This window comes from Neospora caninum, chromosome III, assembly GCF_000208865.1.
Source record: "Neospora caninum Liverpool complete genome, chromosome III".
NCBI lineage: Eukaryota > Apicomplexa > Conoidasida > Eucoccidiorida > Sarcocystidae > Neospora > Neospora caninum.
In genome coordinates, this window is record NC_018388.1 from 887861 (window position 1) to 908101 (window position 20241).

Genomic DNA, 20241 nt, shown 5'->3' on the forward strand with positions numbered 1-20241 from the left:
CACCGATCAGTGCATATAGCCAATGACCAAGTACACGAGCGGCTAGTTAAACATAATCGTTGTGCGATGTCGTTCTTGCTGCCGACTCCAGATTCGTGCCCGTACAGCACACATCATCGATGAACCTATAGCTGTCTGTCCTCATACTGTCGTCGAATTAAAGTTAAGACGAAATTTTACCTTGGGACAGTTGATCGAACGCGAACATGAGCATTTCATATGGACTGAAGTAGAAAGTCGTTTCCCGTGTTTTAGTTTTTGGTAGCATGTAAGCTCAGGGCACCCCGAAACGTTCACCGAGCGGGGGATATTCTAAGTTCTTTCCTACGTAGACGGCCTGTGAGACCTAAGTTCCGCGACAGCGCGTTTTGATAGCAAAGGCAGTGCCCGGTTTCCCTCCGGTCTGTTTAGCACACAGAGTCCTCGAGCAGGAGACAGTAGAACCTGAGTTTAATGTTGAAGAAACTAGTCGATGTGTCTTGCTTTGGGACCTGCAGTGTCCTGCTGTGACACGTAGGGGCGTTTCACGTACTTTGGGGAACAATGATCCTCAGGAGACCCGCGCCTGACTGCCGGCAATAATGAACCACGATGCAGGGGGGTACTAAATTCAAACCCCAAAGGCAGTATGCAGAGGCGGAGCGCGGAAACCCCATCAGCAATGCTACAGGTTGAAGTTATCGGGCTCGGAGGAGGGACTACATAACTCCCTTCGGCGCAGGACAGGTCCACAGCTACCTTGGCTAACGTTGCTTCAACTTTGTTTATGTTGACCGGTGCCGACGTATTCCAGCTAGTCTTGTTTAGGCACACCACATGAAGTCCCAGTTGGTGTCAAAAGCTGAGCAACAAAGTTATATAAACATTCGAGATATGCGCATAAATGTGCGGATATGGGCATGTATACATCGGGGCTGTTTGTATCTTGCATTTGAGTGGCAAAGCAATGCCTTCACCAAAGTTTTTATGGTCCTTTTGCCTTACAGAGCGGAGTACCTAGGAACCTGGTTTTTCCTTGGCTTTTCCTTAGTCCAACAGTCGGGGCGTAAACTACAGAAGAGCGAACCATAGCCTGTAAGTTTGTGATCGTTTCTCTACAACAGAAGAGCGCTTCTTGCCTTTCTCGTGCTCGGAAACTACGCTTTCTACACGATCGCGGTGGTCGTAGGACAGACCATGTGGACATCTGGGGCCTGAGGGTTGCCCGCTCTCGTTTTCCTCCACCCTCATGTCAGGGAAGATCTCGATCAAAAACCAAACACTGGTTCTCTGCCCCGCGACACACTTTTACGAGTGGCAGCCGCGAACATAGAAGCTTCACTTTGCATGTAAATCTTGGTTGCGTTTTTGAACTCGAAAAGCATACCCACTCACCTCTCGTTTCTCTTTAAGGTATTGCACCCTGTGCGCATATATCCAAGCTGCCGAAAAAGCAAACTCCTATAAAACGAGGAAACGAAAGGATGCGAATACTAACTTTTCTTGGTTGCCTTTGAAGCATCTATTTCCGTTCTGGAGTCCTTCCCCCCCCTCAATTAGCTGGCAAAGCCGCCTCCCCTCAGATATGTTGTCCAGGTTCCCCTTCAAGACGTCTGCTTTATGTCGACTATCCCTTCCCATGTCAACACTGTGTCCCCGTCTCACACATTTTTGTGTTGTTTTACAGTCATCCAAAAGTATTTGTTTGTTGTCATTTCTTCTGTACCTCTTCTGTTGGCTTCTCATCTTTCTTGGCCTTCAGTTCTCTGCTGCCGCTCCTCGATTACAAATTGCTTTTTATTCTGCTGTCACTGCTACGTCTTATGGTCGTTCGGGTTCGTACCTTTCACTTCTAATGCATCCATTTTAGTATCTTCACGCTTCGCTGGGCGACTTACGAAGCCGTCACGAAGAAGTCTTGACGGTCCTCCTCATCTGGTGTGCGGTACAAGTTTGTCAAGTGTCCGTTTCGACTTGCAGAATTCGCCACGGCGTTGCTGGTTTTTGTCTAGTAAATAAATACCATGTTACGATAGCGTATACGTTGTAGCGCTGCTTTTTCTGTTTCTTCTTTGACAATTTCGGCGATCTCTTCGAAATCCCCACTGGGCTTGCGCCATTGGGCAAAGTCCCCAGAGTTTCGTTTTTCAGGAAAGCCAACTGCTGCATTCTCACTTGAGAAAACTGTGTATTCTCTGCATAGGGCAGTCCACATAACTGTCTCCGTCCTTTTCAGCGCTTCTTCATTCAACCATCTAGTATTTCACACCCGGGCGTCCATCGCCGAATAACGGGACTTGTCAGGCACACAACAACAGAACTGACTCGATGACCACATGGCAATAATCTGGCGTCCTTCACTTTTGGCATGATGTTTTCTCTACTTCACGGCCAAGAGGCATCGGCAGCCTGCAGCTGAGCCGATCCAGATGTGAGGTGTTCCAAACCGGTCAGGGGAAACGTACAAGGAGTGACATGGCAGCAGCAGTGCAGGCGCACAAACACAGGACAAGAAGCACAATACAGGGCTACCCCTTAGTTGCTAGTCCTCTCCGCAATATCCTAGTCATCGTTTTTCGTTTTTTGCTGTCTCGCTTAGGGAGGTAAAGTTGTTGCCTTCATGCAACTATCGCCCTGGAGGGCACATGTGGCGTTGCTTCGTTTTTCTGTACGAGCGGTTTCTTGTCTTCTTATCTGCACTTCTTCAAGCGTCCTCACAACCAGGGCGACAGCGAAACGCGTGAGTTGTAAGACCTGGTCGAGGACCGGCAACACGTGGGCAAACACTAGTGTCGGAACTTTTTCGATAAGCCTACCTGCCTCATGCGGGCGAAACAACAATTTGAATGGCATCTGTCACGGTGACTCGTGTCGAAACCTGATTCAGAGGCGTCTGCATTTACGGATTCTCCAGTCGGTCGACGCGGGCAGTCCAGGGCCATTGAGCAAGGCGCATTGGCTACGGACCTGAAATCGGTCTTTGTTTCGCACAGTCCATAAAGGAGAGTTCTCCACACACTTTGTTGAGCGCCATGGTGCGTGCGCGTCTTCCCTTGCCACGGATTGTCCTTCGAGAGACCGACAACGGGTGTGTCTTGGCCCCAGGAGGTCAGAGGGCAGATAGAGCGGCCTCTCAGCATCCCACGGTAGTTCATTCTGCAACTGCCACACAAAAACGAGAAACCGGTCACATTTTGCGTCCTGTCCCAGTCCCCGGTGACGGCTTGGCTCCTGGGAACCAGAAAAAGCGCCCACCACACCCTTTGCCTAACGTCGTACCCCAACCCTGGCAACACGAGCAAGAAGGGAGTATGGAGCTGAGGCTCATTCCTCCCGCGCCGAGGGGATTCGGGATGATATCCAGTAAGCGTGCTAAAACAACTGAAGCCCAAACAAAACAATCCGCGGGAACAAGCTGTGTCGAGTCTGCCTCCGTCGCGAGCGCCGTACCAGTCCCATTGATTTCTTGCAACGACCCAGGGATGGTCTACGCCGCTGCTCTTCCACTTTCTGATGGGCCGGGCGATAGTTCTGTGCCAGACAGTAAGAGGGTGGGGTTCAACGAGCGCCACATGCAGCAGCAGAAGAACCAAACAAGAGGGGATGGGTGGAAGGTCGCAACCGATGGCGAAGGAATAGTTCTTGGCGGAGACAGAGCCTCAGGCAACGCCATTGCTGGTGCAAAGTGTGGAGGGAAGGCAGACACACATGCCGATCGGCATGGCTTTAACCCGGTGCTTACCTTATCTAATGAGAATGACTCGAGGAGCTCGTCTTCTTTACTTGATTCCATACAATCGCACTTTGGTGAGGGTAATTGTGCGGCCTCTCGACACACCTCACAGCATGCACAAAACGAATCCGACCCAGGAGGGACAACCAACGAGGCACCGAACCACAGCAGGCAAGCATGTGCATGCGTCACCGCCAGAGACATTCCGGAAATGTCGAGTTCCTCTTCTGACCCTCCGACTGGTGTTGGCGAAACACGACGAAGAAGGCCTGCTGGCATTCCCCACAAGAAAGGCGTCCCGAAGAGTGGGCCGAGTGTTCAGAAGAAAAATTCTGGAGGGAAGGGCGACGGCGCACCGGTGAGCGAGCGAATCGAGGCTGTCGCCGGAGACAGCTGTGCAGGACATGGCGTTTTGCCGGATGGGGGAGGGAGTAAGGGCGGCCAGAACTGCAGAAAAGGTGTATGGGTCAATCCAAAGAAGCCGAAAACGAGCAGCGCCACTGCTACCCAGGAGGGGAGTGTGAATCCGATGCGCACACAAGCAAATGTGAGAATTGCGATTGATGCTTGTCCCGCCTCTGACGATCATGCAGTGCCGCCTCTCGCCAACGGTCGGGGCTTTGGGAGACGCGCCAGTTGGGCTTCCCATGCGACTCGGCAGCCAGCCCCGGCGGTGTCCCAGGATACACACGGCCTTGCTCCGAATAGCGTTCTTTCGAAGCCCCTTGGCGACACAGCCGAGGGCGGGGAGTTGGGAACGGAAAGAGAGAAGCTTGTGCGGCTGTGTGACCGAGATGAACAAATCTGGAATGAATGGGAGGGCGTTCGACTTCTCGGTGAGGGCGTGTATGGCCGGGTGTATCTAGTTCGCAATAAAGAGACAGGAGAGGAGCGGGCATTTAAACGCATGTATCTTCAGTCCTCCCGGCACGCCACAGATGATGACTCCGTTGCGGGAGGAGGGGTTCCAGCGGTCGTCCAGCGAGAAGTCGCAAGTCTGAAGGCACTCCGTGGGGCGCCGAACGTCATTCGACTCGACCGCGTCTTTGTAGGCTGCCGTCGGGTCTATTTGTCCTTTCCTGTCATTCACGGAGGAAGTCTCACGGAACTGATGCGGACCTACGCCTGCTGGCAGGAGCACCTTTTGTACAATCACCAGTCTCAGCAGCACGCCCACCCTTCCGGGGGGGACCCTCCGAAACTGTTTCATGAGCGCGAAGAGGAAGAGTCGTTGAGCGAGGACAGAGAGAAGCGTTCTTCCTCATCACAAAAGCGAGAGAAGAAGGACGAGGATCTCGCTTTCGTCACCGAAGCCCGAACGTCAGGCTCTTCTTCCGTGTCGCCCGGATCGCAAACATGGGGAGATCCGAGAAGCCACATTGTGTTTCCCGCTCCGTTCTCATACCCCGATATGCCACCGTGCGGACTTCCTCTTGCGCTCTGTAGGACGATCACTCAAGCTATTCTTCGAGGTGTTGCTGCTTGTCACGAGCATCGGATCGCTCACAGAGACTTGAAACCGGATAATATTCTGGTAGAATGGATCCCACAGCATCCGCCGCCTCCCCCTCCACCGCCTCCTTCTCCTGTATCCTCTGCCCGATGCTATGCTGCGAGACTTGCCTGCGGGGAAAACGACGAAGCGAGCGTAAGAGAGGAAGGACACATGACCAGTTTGGAGTCCGGGGTGCATCTGGCAAGTCGATCCAAGGCTGCTGAGTTTGCCGCAGCAGCTGCCGAACTGTTGAGGACAAAATTACTAAAGAGGAACTCGGAACTATCAGGTGAGAGGGAAAAGGAGGAAGAAGGATCACGAAGTGGACGAACGACTGAAGAAAGTGAAGATGCATCAGGAAACGCTTCTCTTCCTTCTAGAGTGGAGAAAGGAGTGGAGAGTAAAGGAGGCGCCCACTGCGTGAAACCCTCTAACGGGAGAGGAAATCTTATTTTGCCGAGTAAAGAAAGCAGCAGTGTTATCGTAGCGAAAGAGGATCTTGCAAAACCGAGTACAGGCCAAAGTCAACAAGAAGAGGGAGACAGCCGGACCTCTTCTCAGAAGACCGTCGAGGACGACGGGAGCAAAGACACAAGTCAACAGGAAGCCCCGCCCCCCTATCCTCCTCTGCCCAGGAAGGTCGTGATAGCAGACTTCGGCTTGGCGCGAACGCTCCCTTTCTACATCTCTTCTTCAATTATGCCAAAGCATCAGTTATCTGCCACCGCGTCTACGACTCCTGCCGTCATGATGGCCTCTGATCAGAAGACCCAAAAAGGCGGCTTTAGGCAATCGAAAGACATGTCCCAGAAAAGGGGGAAAGAGCCGCTCAAACCGGGAAGAAGCCTTGCTGCTACTTCGCAACCTGATGGAAACCGTTCCTCTGGAGCGGCGCCAGGAGCGCTGCATCGGGTGAAGAAACCTGGGAAGACCAATGGCCGGGAAGTCGATCATGGGAATAGCTCGGAGAAAACGAGAAGGCACAGCTTGGAAGGCTCCGGGACCCCGGAATCAAGTCTGCAGTCAGACAGCGATGAAAATACAGCCTGGCGAACCAGCTTTTCTCTGTCCCCAGAAATCATCACGCTAAACTACAGGCCGCTGGATGTTCTCCTAGGAAGCAGCTCCTACTCTCTCTGTGTCGACGTGTGGAGCGCAGGGTGCATTCTCATGGAACTGCTCACTGGCACTGAGTTTATCGACGGGTGTTCGGAGTTCCAGTGTATCATGGCCATCATGCGCCTTTTCGGGAATCCGTGGCGGCGAGAGAAACAAGAAAAGGAAGAACGCCGAAGAGAATGCGTGGAGGAATCTCTGACGCTGGGCAATTCTAACGGAGAGGACGAGAGTGGGGAAAAAAGAGAGGGCGAAAAGGAAGGAAAAGGATGCAAGGATCCCAAAGATGGGCCGACTGTTTACCAGCAGTCTCAAGAAGGTAGCCGAAGACCGAGTGTTCCTAAAAGATCTCGACAAACAACCCTGACAAGAAGCAGCGAGTGGAAATTCTGGGTAAGCCGAGCACCACAGACTAGGAATCCCAGCAGTCTCCCCGTTTAGAGCGTATAAATGTGTATGCAGTCTTAGTGAGTTGATTGCGTACGCGTATACAAACGCACATGAAAAATGGATATGACGACCGGCTTCGATCGCTGTCTCTCCGCGTGGGACAGTTGGAGAGACGCCAGAAAACACAGGAGATATTCCAAGTGTCCACGCACAGAGAAACCAAGGGACACACATGTACGTGGCAACCTTCAGAGAGAAGAAACCACGACCAATAAAGCGAGATATACAAGTACTCAAAGGCAGACATGATGTCTGATTAATCTCCTTTTTGCAGTCAGAAGCTCTTCCAGCTTTTGAAGGAGAAGAACGACCCCTAGAGAGAATTCTCCTAGAGAATGGTCGTCTTGACGCCTTGGCAGAACCGCATCTCTTGGACCTGGCAACCAAGTATGCTTGGCCGCAGAGAAAAAAGCAGAAATCGGCTTCGGGCCACATCCGAAGCAAGCAGCGGTGGGACTGTGCAATCTTGCTGGTCGGCACATGGGGTTTTTTACGTGTAAAAACAGCATCAAATATGGAGATCTCGTGCCGCACAACATGCATCGACGTGTACAAATGCAGTCCACGGAACCACTTTGCCCGTTTGAAGACGTTTCAGATGCATTGAGCGTTTGCCCGGAAGACATAGACCCCAGCACAGACTTACGTCTACGAAAATTTTGAAATCCACATATGGCGGGGTGCGCCTCAAGCGCAAGATTTGTTTCTCTCGGTGGCACAGATGCAGCGTGCAATCCTCGCAAGACGAACAAGAGAAAAAGCACACAAAAACGAAGCGCACCGAACCGGTTAAACGCTGTAAAAATTTGACGAGACAGAAGACAGAAAACAACACACTCGAGTTGAATGAAAGCCCCATCGTCCGTACCAGTGTGGACGCATGACTTTCGGGATTGTCTTTGTCTCGTAACAGAAAAGAAAACGATATGGAAAACGGCGGACCTGTTTTGCTTTGTTGATCAGGTTGCTTGAGGTGATGCCCGACAAACGGATAACAGCAAAGGAAGCCCTCAAACACCCTTTCTTCGACGGCGTTTGTATTGGCGACGAATTATGATCTTTCTCGGCTCATTGCGCTGTTAACTAGTGAGAAAATTTGCAGAGATAGGGAATCCGTCACAATCATGCTCTCGATAAAGCCAAGTGAATCGGCAGTTCCTGAGGCAAACATGAGAGGGGATGCTTCCATGTGGACATCTCCAGCAGCCCCCCTCCTCCATCCCTCGAAATACACACCTACTTTGGCCATGTTTTTTCTCATCCTGCATCCATACGGTTGCTGTTATTAGTTGAAATTTCCAACTCTTTTCCCTGTTCCTTTCATAGGATGTCCACTGCATCGCCAAGGAAGTTGAAATACCTGGCGTCCACACCCGCCGGTTAAGTTTCCAGGGGACTTTGGTGGCTCGGCTTGACGGATAGAGTAAGGCGAAGAACTCTTGACTCTATTCAACAAGACAAAATACCGTGCAATGCAGTGTCCCTTTTCTTTCAAGCGCCCATATCAGCGACGACACCGCACATGAAAGAGGTTCCCTTGAGCTAGGAAGTCGGTTTCACTCGGTCGCCCGTCAAAAAGGCCCTTTCGTCTGCTTCTCAGTTAATAAGTTGCAATGATACCTTTGCTTACATTGAACATGTCCGTATCTACATATACTTGTGCATACTGACAGCGAGGGTATCCCCCTGTAAACGTTGTAGGTGTCTAATTCACGCCCCTGTTCTAGCACTGTGAGATGCTTACACTTTGACGGTTCATTATCGATAATGCCATGGTGTACAGCAATTTCTATTCCATTTTTTTGTAACCGGGCCAACTGGTTGGTCAGTGACTCCAATAGAAGCCAGTGATATACTGTGTGTATCATACTTGCTTAGAATCGGTCTACAACAACCCGAGCAGAAGCAGGTTGTGTTTTTTGGCGAACTTGATTTTTCCGATGAGGAAACTTTTCGGGGCAGTGACCTCACCGTCCCTAAACAGAAGAAAGAAACCCGTCCAACTAAACGCGGGCGAGCGCCTTTTTCATCCCCGCGCGCATGTGGATAGATCAGATTCAAATTTGTAGGCAAACCCCAACGAGGCAGAGGGCAGCATTTGGATATCCAAGCAAATGCCCCGAAAATATGACAGTTAAACAGCCCACCTTCAGAGTGTATACGGGTTCCACAAGCCTTAGTCTAGCTGTTTCAACGCGCTCACGGAGAACAGAGAAACCTCTCCTCTCCCGTTACAAGCTTACGTGTGTACGCGTCCCGGTCGAGGCTGTTCACCGTTGCCAGTATACGAGGAACAGTGACCGACTGCCCCGCCCCTATGGGGGCGTTACAATATCGTTTTTCTAGAACAAGTGAAACAAGTATAAGTGGCAAAAACGTGGTACAAACTATCAGTAGCTCACCAAAGACACGGCACGTGCTGCTAAGGTCGAACAGAACTACATCCGTGTCGACACCTACCCCGGCACGTTTGGTTTCAGCCGGTCTTCGGGAGTTGGTCCCCTTACCCCTGAAGACACCGAAGCATTCAGAAGCCGGAGAGACGTGCAACTGGAACCACACGTACAGACATGTGTTTACGTACACGTTTTTTCAAGAAAACGAAGCGTCAACGAGTCCTGTTGCAGGCTGGTTCGGTATGCCAGGTCACATGACCAAGTCAAGGAAAGTCCCGGAAGCAGGCGGGAAACCAGACCAGAAGGTACAAAACAAGGGAAGACGAGAAAGAGATTGCAAAAGGGAGATTTCTTGTGAAGTTTTCAGTCTGTATCTATTTAGACAATGGCCCTCCTGCTGTCAAACATTCAGCCCTCGCCCGCTTGCATCCTGCAGGATGTCCGCAGCCTGTTTTGCAGCCGCGTACGCAACAGACGTCCCGGAGCATAGGAGACGTGAATTCAACGGGGAATCTGTTTTCTCTTCTTACTATATTTTTTGGCTGCCTTGGAAAAAGTAAAGTCGAACTGCGACGGGCGGAAGTGGAGACGCCCGTGGCTGTTCGCTCGACGTGCGGCGCGTGCACTCGGATCGCCGAATGTGTCTTGCGGGAAGACGCTGAAGACGAATCGAACCAGCTGTTTCGGAGAAGCCCCGTTCTTGAGCGTTTGGCTTGGCAGTTCCGTGGCAAAATGACACAATCTGTCCGTTCCGTAACCTTTTAGCTTGCTGCAAAGAACAATGCCACACCGCTTCGACGAAAAGGTTGCTCCCCCAGTGAGTCTTCTCCGGCCACGGTGACGGGAGAGGCTGACCGCCTTCCTCTCTCGGGAGGTGAACGCAGCAATCGAGAGGACCTCTTTCGTTCATTTCCGTCAATCGGCTGCATATTTGGCGTTGGACGTGCCGCTTTTGTTTCTGTAGACCGAAAAGGTTTTTGCTCCAGTTTCGGTCGACTTCCGCAAACGGATACTGGTCCACTCTGGCGACTAATACGCGAGCCTCAAGGCTTGTTCGACCAGTGAAGCTGTTTTAAGTGACCCAACGCTGAAGAGACTATGGAGCCTGCGCTTAGCTGTTTCCTCAACTTGAAGCTGAAATGTGTTTTGTGAGCAAACCTTTCCTTCTGCTCTTTCATCTGTCCTCGAAACGCCTCCTGTTCCCACTTTGCAAACAGCCCGACCTCATGGGATCGAAGTCTTCCCGTGTCGTCCACGTGCATGAGAGAATCATGATCAACGCTGACACCACCTGGTCTTCTTTTTTCCGACATTTCCCCCTTCATCCAGTCTTCTCATTTCATCGGGGTAGAGAACTGTCTCGCTGGCAGTCGCATCACCGACGTCTACACACGCAGGCCAAAAGGCTTAGAACCTTGCTTCTATCATCGCGTTGCGGCTCTGTCCCGTTCCCCCAGTTTCTTCTGCTGGACTGGGGAAAGGCAGGGGGACGAATGCGTTTTCCTCCACTGGGGTAGGCACCTTTGATTTTTGTGCGTGGGCCGTGCTTTCTTTTTGTCGGGCCCTGTCCTGCTTGTTCGAGTCCGTGCTCCGCACTCCTTCCGTCGCTGGCTGCCGTTCTCTGCTTCTCTGGCGAGGCCCAATGGAGAAAAAAGGCCCGCCGCCGCTGGGGAAAAAGAAAACCCCCCCACCCAAATCTACAGCCAAGCCGCCGGCGGCGAAAGGCGCGGGAGCGGCGCCCCCAGCTGAGGGCACTACCCCGGCAGGCGCCGCCAAGAAAATTGGTCTTCCTCCGCCTCCATCGGGAGGCTCCGCGGCTACGAAAGCGTCGCTCCCTGGAGCCAAGGGGACTTCGCCTTCCCCCCTTTCCTCAGGGGATCCCTCGGGGGGAAAGCCTTCCCTTCCGCAAAAAGCGCCGAATCCCGGAGGTTCGGCAGCAGACGGCGCGCCGCCTGGAGATGCCCCCAAGCTCCCCGCACCCTCCAAATCCATGCCACCGAAAGGGAGTCCCTTGCCTGGGAAGAAGGGATCAGTGGTCGTGGGGAAAGGCCCTCCGTCGGGGCCTCCGAAGAAAGCGGGAATTCCAGGGAGCAGTGGACCGCCGGATGCAGGGACGTCGAGCCCGGTGCAGGCTCCGAAAAAAGAGCTGCCGAAAGTGCTTCCTGCGTCGCCCAAAGGACTTCCTTCTCCAGCTGGCATGTCGCCCTTATCGCCAGGAAGTCCGAAGGGCCTTCCGCCGGCTGCAGGTCTCGGAAAGCCGAGTCCGGGCGTGGGGCTGGCCAAGCCCAAGTTGGAAACCTTGAAGAAATCCGGAATCCCGTTGAAAGCAGGCGAGCCGAAGGAGCTCGGAATGGGCTCGAAGGACGTTGCCGTGAAGAAGATGGGGCTCCTGACAGGGCCCGCAACCCCAACTGCCCCAGTGAAAAGTTTGCTCCCGAAACCCGGCGCCGTGTCTCTGCCGGGTGCCAAGGGTGCTGGACCGCTAGGCGCCACGCCTCCATCGCTTCCAAAGCCTCCGCTAGCCAAGCCAGGAACTCCCGGGACCCAGGTGCGTCCCGCGGCATTCGCCCAATCGGCCTTTTCGTTTCGGAGCTTTTCGGAGATTCCGGGGAGACAGCGAGGGTTCTTTTACCCTGGTTCGCACTTCCGCGTGTCCCTCTTCTCTGCCGCTACGAGCTGTGTTCTATTCCTCGCTTCTTCCGTGCCCGCCCACTCCAACTTTCCTCGGTGCCCCTGTTTTCTCGATCAGGACTGCAAACTACACACGCGTTCCCATGTTAACTACACTATGTAAACTGTGTCCCTGGCTTATTACCCGATGAGTTCTCGTATCCGCCTCCTCACGCCTGCCGTTTCCGTGCGGTGGTATATAAATATATGTATATGTACGGTCTGCGTACATATGCACATGTATTTGTTCAATAGCACACAGCACGTGATCTACATTTGTTCACTGGCATGTACAGACAAACACACACATATATATATATATATGCGTATCTGTATCAGTAGGTAGCGCGCGAGTGTGATTTTCTGTGGCGAAAAGGCCCCCCACGCCTTCCCCGCTGAGCCGTGGGTGAAAGCCCAGTTGACCGAGGAGTGCTCTGAGGCCTCCGGTTGGTTCTGGATCGCTCTGGGCATGATATCGCTACATTGTGGAGTCGGAGTTAGTGTGAATACATCGCGGCGGTCTGCTGTATCGCAGTCCACGCCTGTGTGCTCTTGCTGCTTCGTAGGCGTCCGACAACGTAGATGAGCACGGAGTCCGCCGAGGCTCCTGTGGAAAACTCTCACCGGAGTCGAACCTTGAAAAGGAGAGCAGTGGCATGACGCTGCAAAGCATTTTTACCAGGAAGTAAGCGAGATTCGTGGAGAACTTGTTTTCTTGCCACAAACACACACCTCCTTCCCTGCAGACTCGCGGACGCTATTCTCAGCTCATATACGCATATCTGTTTCTCCATGGACACAAGGATACAAAGGCGTTTGGACATGCATATATATATGCATTTGCAGCGCTTGGAAGTATTTTATGGAGCTCCACCCCCGGGGAGGGCCTTAACCGCGTTGTGTTGCGTGCGTTGGGGAACTTGAAACGCCTTTGTGCCGGTCCATGCCTCGTCTCCACCCTTCTTTGCTCCGGATAACGCATTTGCATCCGAAGTGTCTTTGGATGTATACACGTTTTTTAGCTGCAGGTGATTTAGGGATTCGATGCGTTTTTCGCGTGCGCGCATTATGCGTGACACACGTGAAGGCGTGCATCGTGGTCCTGAGGGGTCAGAAGCGCTACCTGCTTGTGTCCTTCCGTCCCTTCAGCGGCGACTTCGTGGGAAAAGCCAGCGGGCCCGCAGAACCGCTGGCGGCGAAAGACCGTCCCGCACAACCGGCCGATCGCGGAAGATGTGAGGAGAGACTTCATTTTCGAAGTCCCTAGTCGGTTTTTTCTTGTAGTGCCTGCAGGGCGCTTCCCTGTTTGCACTCCCTGCTGTCTCCCTGCTGCCCTTCTCGACATCTTTCGCTTCTTTCCCTTTTTGCCACTGGGTCCCTTGTCCTGCGTGGTCCTCTCTGCGGGCTTCCGCTTCTTCTCTTTCTTTCTTTTGACACCGATTCTGTCCCTGTCGCCACCGCTGCGTGCATTTCCTCCTGCGGTTTTCCTCTCGTCTTCCGTTTTCGTTTCTTCCTGCCCTTTCGTCCCCGCTGCCAGTGGATTTCGCCTGTCGTCGTGGTGCCTCGCGCACTACGTGCCTGTGTCTCCCCGGTCTGCGTTTCTCGTGCGCCTTCTGCCGCCTCTCCAGACGCGTCCACCTGCGGCCGTGCCTCGATGTCTCCTCTCGCGCTCCAAACTGCGCTGCCTTGCTTCCCTGGCCACTGTCCCGCAGCTCGGATGCGCCACCAGGACCACGCCGCCGCCGACCGCGTCCCTCGGGCAGCTCGCAGCGCTCAGGTCGACCGTTCGTCGCGGCGGACTCCTGACCTGTTGTCGTTTTTTCCCCTCCCAGGAAGTATGGATGGGCTGCCTGGGTTCTTTGTTCCGGTGCCTGCCTGGCCCCCACCAGACCAGGAAAAGTTCGCCAGTGCCTCTCCGCCGTTCCCCTTCCCGCCTGGTTCGCGCCCACCCGGAATGGCCATGCGGGGCTTTCCGTACCTGCCATGTCCACCGGCGCCCTACGGGCCGTACGCGCCCTACGCGCCCTACGCCCCGCCTCTCCCGTACCCGCAGCCGGGGGTTGCCTGGGACGCCTTGTCTGGTGCGGCGCCCTACTACCCTCCCGCGGGCGTTCCTTTCCCGCCTCACCCGCCAGCCCCCCACGGGGCCTCGTCGATGGGGGCTCCGCGGCATCCAGCTGCTGCAGCGCCGGGGCGGGTGGCGACGCCGGAAGACAGCGGCGAGGCAGAGGGGAGCGGAACGGGCGACGCGCCGAAAAACGGTGGGAGTCAACCACAGGTGGTGGCGGACCGCGCAAGAGGGAGAGAAGGCGCCGGCGACCGCGTGACGTTTGCACTCCAGCACAGAGGAAAGGACGGCGGCAAGGGCGCAGGATCCACTCGGAACGAGAGGAGGCGACGGCGAAGCACGGTGCTGCAACTTCTCGAGGACGCGGGGCTCGAGCCGTCGAGGGACTGTCTGCGCGCTCTGAAAGAGAGAGATGACCAGGATGCGATGGAGGACAAACGCTGGAATACTGAGGAGTGAGACGCGAAACCGAAGAAAGCCGGATACAGAAACGGGAGACAGTTCGTTGAGCGCTTTTTTTCCTGCCGGGCCGTCTTTCGCTTGGTGGATACGCGGCTCGGGTGGAGGCGAAAGGCACAGGGCGAAGATGGCGAGGGACATGAGGCAGAAAGGAGAAGAATCCTTGAGAAGGCATGTTCACAAAAGACAGGGAAGAAAGAAAGAAAAAAACACAGGAAAGAGGGGACGCGGTGGTGGGGTCCTGTGGAGGGCAGAAGCACCACCCACAAGAGAGACCAGAAAGAGTAGATCCGCCAGACAGAGGAATTGACGAAGATGCTTCACGACACAGACGATTCAGAGAGAATAGAGGCTCGCTCATAGTCTTGCCCGGTTTGTTTTTCTTCTCGGGTTCTCGGGGTCTCTTGAGCGCTGCTCTTCTGAACGGGTGACTGGCGCTGATCTCCCGGTCGTGGCGAAAGGTAATCTGCTTTGGATTGCCGCGGGTACGCTTTTGCTTCTTTTTCACCTGCAGGTGGTCACCGGGGATGCCATGCGACGGGGGCCCTTCCGCCCGTGCCTATATCGGAGGCTCCAACAAGGCTATTGGGGCTACGCCCTGGGAGACCATAGAGAAGAGCGTGAGTCTTTTCAGTTTATTCTGGTCGAATCGTCAGCCTGGTTGTTCTCTATATGTAGGTGAGTAGGTATGCGAGTGAAGTGTTTTCGGCGACATGTGTGTAGTTCGCTGTGTCGTGCTTTCAGTCGCGTTCCGTTCTTCCGACGTCGTCTGACCTCGCGAGAGGCATCTCCAGGAAGTGTGTTTACGCCCATGCACCTGGGCACTTATAGTGTAGATGTGCGTACGCGTATACATGTATGTTCTCTGCCTCTTCTGTTCTGGAATGCGCTCTCTTTCTTTTCTCGCCATCCAGGAAAACCCTCATCCGCCGTCGCACCACGTCCCAAGCCTATCTCTCTGATGTCTTCGCGCACAGCTGTCGTGTATCGGTTGCTTCCGTTCCCCTTTTCATGGGTTGGCCATTCACCGACTTACGCTTTTTGCCCCTCTACTCCTTTTGCCCCTTTCATTCGTCTCATCGGCGTTGCGCCTTCTCTTCTTCCTACTCTCTTCTCCGCTGCGATCTCTTTCGAATCGGGCTTTTCCTCTGTTCGGATTGGTCCCTTTTTTTTCTCCTGCTCCCGCGTCACTTTCTGGATTCCTTCTTTGCCGTGTAGGGCGTCTTTTTGCGGTGACGGGCGCTTTCTCTTTCTTTCGCTGCCTCTTGATCGCCCTTCGATATAGCATGCGTTCCTGACTCGACCCCCTCCTCCCCCCCTGCATTTCTCTTTGCATGCCTGTCGCTTCTTCCCCTTCGTTTTCCCTTGTCCAGCTGAATTACATCAGGAGTGGTGCACATCGCGTACGCCTGGGGGGGGACGATGAGACACTCCCAGCGCGGCTACCTGAAGAAGAGCGCTCGTTTGATCCCGCTGTCTTCGCAAAGGGAAGAAAGGAGAGAGAAGCCCGTGGAGAAGACCCGACGTTCGGAGCGCAAGCGGGGGATGACTATTACAAATACTTTGATCCCCATTACACGCCGAGCAAGAAACCGTGGTACAATGAAGCCGTACCTAGGTAAGAAACGTGCCTAGCTGCTAGCACTGTATCGTGGTCAGCACTTTTGGGCACGAGCATCCATGAAAAAAATACTCACAGGAGATCGATCTGTACAAAAGCAGGTTGGTTGACGTGCATGCCGAAGAACTAGCAGGACCAGCGCCCTGCTTTTAGAGCACAGGAAGGCCAGGACTGAATGTGAACAACGCGTTTCTTTGAGGGACAGCAAAGGAACGAATTCTAGCAAGACAATGGATTCTGGCACGCGCCGCACCGCCGCATCGGAAGACCAAACGCTAAGCAAGCGCCGGTGGGAGGCTACCTGTAGAGCTGCGCAGCGACATTTTCAGGGGTGCGTGTACATTTGCGTTCATTGGATAGAGAAAAAGAGCGGAAATCTTTTTCATGTCTCCCGCGTAGATCTGGAAGCAAATACTAACTACGCACACTCGTGGAGGAGGCCCCCGAGTTGAAATGCACCCATCGGTCGGCCGCCAGAGCGTGGAATACCATAAGTCTGTTCTTTTGATCCCTAACTGTCTTCCCCTGAAGCCTTCCTTCTCGCTAGAAGCTCTTTCAATGCTTGTTCCGTCAGGACAGTCCGGTGTTTTGTCTTTTTCCGTGTTTCCTTTCTCCACAGAACGACTCCGCCGATGCCTGCCCGGCATGAGTACGGTTCGGTGCCTCGAGGGGGAAAGTTCTCGTCTAAACCCCCAAAAGGGTGGGACCGATGGGGGTTTGAACGGGGCCTTACTGCTCCAAGAAAGTAAGCAAGAAGCAGCAACTATCCATCCGCCGATATCTAAGTATATATATATATATATATATATCTACCTCTACTTTTAACTGTATATGTATTTTCACGTACCGATGTGACGGCTACAGATGTAGCGCACTGGAAGGCAGCACACTCACAGCGGACCGACGTAGGGGGAAAAGAAGGAGAGACACAGCGCGGAAAGGAGCACCAACACCACTCGGGATCAGGGAATGGGATGAGAACTAGCAGACTTGGCAGGAGAAGCGTTACGTTTCTGCAGCACTATGACTACGGTTCGTTCGGACCCGCGGCAAGTCCAGCTGTGCTCGCTGCCTCTTCATGCTCTTTTCGTTGCTGTCCTCGACTCGCCCTTTTTGTGGCTTTCAGACGAACATATCAGAGCCTTAACGAGCTTGCAACCTACTTCACGCACCTCGATAGTGAAGACCAGGATGAGATCGTCAATCTGCTGCTTCTCTGCCGCAAGTGGGTCCGAGGGCGGATCGTGGAAATGAAAGATTCCCCCTTTTTGAAGCGTGGCGGATCTGAGTCACCCTTCGTGTTAGCGCTATGGAGGCGCGTTGGTACTTCCACGGCTCGCCGAACCAAATCGCAGATCCGAGCACATCGGGTCACACATCCAGAAGCACTGACACATACGCTTGCACGTGAATTTCATACGCGCGTCCAACGCGTAGGCACACTCTTTTCAGCGACCCTCGCACGTGTATGTATAGTTGCGTATGCATGTGCATCCATCGCTGCGGTGGGGTTTACGGGGGGGGGAGCTTAAAGCGGACACGCACGTGGTTGCGGTTTCCGTTAGCAAACAGTTAAACATGTCTGTGCATATCCCGTCGCCGCTGTGCCCCGCGCACGCTGCCTTTTGTGCCATGAGTTGCTGTCTTATTCTTCGCTGCCTTTTCGCTTTCTTCCTCTCCCTAGGTTAGAGCAGCAAGTGGAGCAACAACACGTGGTGATTGACATGCTCGAGCACGACCTCACCACTGCCAACGCCGCGCTCAAATTCCCTCCGGAGTGGCGAGCTCTTGACGAGATCGACCTTGTCTCTCTCGTGCCAGCTGGTGAGTTCTGAGAAGGGAAAACCGAGGACGAGATCTGACTCGCTTACCCTCGGTTTACCTTTCGGCCGTTTTTGGGTTTTGAGATAGAAAACCGCGTGACTCGCAGGGGTTGAGACAAACAAACAGGCGGCGATGGGTGACATACAGCAAGGAAAAAAGGAAAAGGAGGCTCGCTGCCGGCGTGCTTGAGAGACCACTGTGGGGGCTCATGGAAATCCGATTTCGCGAGTTCTGCCTTCTTGATCTTTGCCGCGTCCCCTGCGCGGCTTTCGTCTGGTTCCGGGTCACACATCCCCATTTTCCTGTCAAAACGGGAGGGGACAGCCGCCTCTGGTTCCTTAATTGATCCGGTCCACGCGTTCAAGCATATTTCAGGCGTGCGGGCGGTTGATTTTCCCTTTGAACTCGGTGAATATATATATATATATATGTATATATACGTACTTCGCGGTCGGAATCTGTGCGAGTGCAGATGTGTGGCTAGCTACTTTTATATCCATGGTAGAGAAATGCCGTCAGGTACAGCCGCCGCGGAGTGTCCAGCTTCCCAGCAAACAACGCTTCTCTCAAAGGCGGCGCCAGCCTCCATATAGCAGCCTCTCTGCTTCGCTGCATCCAGTCTTCCTCCCCTCTGTGTCCCTCACTTCCCCGTTGGATCGACTGCTGTCTCTGGTCCCGTTGCTGTTCTTCGTTTCCTCTCGTTCTTTGCGTCGTTCATTGCTGTGCCGCCGCCCACGTTTTTCTTGTGCGCCTTTCCGCCCCGCAGACAGCGCGTTTCAGCCCAGCACGGCCACTCCCCTCTTTCTGAAAAGAGCCACCCTCCTCCCCTCGAGCGTTACGCTGGAAGCCGTTGCAAGTGCGTCGCCGCAGGCCGCAGAAGCACCGGCAGGCGCGCCGAAGGCTGCCGAGGCGACCAAGACCGCCCCGGCGACGGCGGCGAAGCCAGCTGGGGCTACGGTCACAAAGGCGCCCGGGATTAAGGCCCCCGGGGCGGGGAAGAAGCCTGTCTTTAAGACGACAATTAAGGCTGCAAAGTGAACGGAACAGCCGAAACGCATTGGCTATATCGGACGCCCACCATGCGTCAAGTGCAGAGGACCAGACGCTCTAACCTCCCACTGTCAAAGCGGAGAATGCAACAAAATGACGCGGGGAGAACGAGGCACGGCTCTACGTTCCAGACGCCACACATACATACATATATATGCATATATATGTATAAGTAGGTGATGCCTTGCTGTTTTCGTGTTCTCTCAATATATATATATATATATGTATATATATGTATATATATGTATATATATATATATATATATATACGATACACCTACGGGCTCGGCGTACGGAAAATTGAAATCTTTTTGTGTACAGTTCGCGGGCACATCAGCGTCGCCGACGAGATCCGCTAAGATTCTAAAACACCCCCCGTTCTCTCTGTGGCGTGGGCAGTGTGTGTTTTTCGTGACTGGTTTCTTGAAGACAATTCAGGGACTTGCGTTTCGCGTAAAACTCGGAGCGTAGATTTGGCGCACGCGTGTACTAGGTAACCAATTCGTTTTCCAGATGTGAACATCCGAACCGCGTAGGCGTGACGGAAACAAAGGGCGGCCGACGTCGGTTGCGCCCCATACACCCACGGAGGTCGTGATCGCCCCCATCGAGACAGATACGTGGAGAACCGGCGGGGGTGAATGCCGGAGTGGAGAAAGAAATATTCTAGGTGGAGGAGGCGCGGGGGCCAGAGCGACGCAAGCGTTAGGTTTTCATATAAATTTCGGCGTAGGCTGCTTTTGGCAAGAGAGCGCCTTCCGAGAACACCGCCGAATGGGGGGACGAAGTCGAAAACGCTCTCGTCTACAAACCAAGAACTTTTGGTAGCCACGCCTTCCTGTTGCAACAGAGACGTGCCAGCAAGCTTCTGGTCTCCACGGTTTATAGGCCAGTACTGTGTTGATAGACACCAACAGTGACATACCTACAAAGCTCTATCGTAGCCTCCGTGGAGAGAACGCGCTCGAAGGACTACAGCTTCTAAAGGTGGAGAGAAACGCGTCTTGGCAAGAACTCTACACAATTAGTCACCCGTAAACTCTAGTCTCACTTTCGCTTGCGAAAAGCGTTTCGAACCTCCGGTCAGTTTCTCTTCTTGCCTGGCCCCTCGTTCTCCCTCGTTGAACCTCCTACATATAGATAGATACACATATAGGTATACCATTAGAAGAACGCACTCACATGCACAAACGTTTTCTCTACATGTGTGTCCATATGATACCTACCCTTGTTGGCTTCACGTCTCACGCTGACACACCCATAAAACAAGCGAAGGGAAGGCAGCTACAAAGCCCGACACTAAGGAGCATATATATATGTATAATTGTATGCACGTGACCAGCCGAAAGCATCTCTTTACGCCTATGCAATTACATAGGT

At 53.6% G+C, this 20241-nt stretch overlaps 2 protein-coding genes across 2 annotated transcripts; both read left to right on the top strand.

Moving 5' to 3' along the window:
• Window positions 1–3923: 3923 nt before the first annotated feature.
• NCLIV_008000 (putative CMGC kinase, CDK family) lies at window positions 3924–8195 on the top strand (the record flags this gene model as incomplete). Its single annotated transcript, XM_003880312.1, has 2 exons — window positions 3924–6716; window positions 8100–8195. The coding sequence occupies 2 exons, from the start codon at window positions 3924–3926 to the stop codon at window positions 8193–8195; spliced, it is 2889 nt and encodes a 962-aa protein (XP_003880361.1).
• A 2616-nt stretch (window positions 8196–10811) lies between these two features.
• NCLIV_008010 (conserved hypothetical protein) lies at window positions 10812–18849 on the top strand (the record flags this gene model as incomplete). Its single annotated transcript, XM_003880313.1, has 10 exons — window positions 10812–11717; window positions 12406–12524; window positions 12989–13074; window positions 13468–14362; window positions 14881–14986; window positions 15740–15984; window positions 16607–16732; window positions 17114–17212; window positions 17672–17811; window positions 18578–18849. 10 exons carry the CDS (start codon window positions 10812–10814, stop codon window positions 18847–18849), a joined length of 2994 nt encoding a protein of 997 aa, XP_003880362.1.
• Between the last annotated feature and the right edge of the window lie 1392 nt (window positions 18850–20241).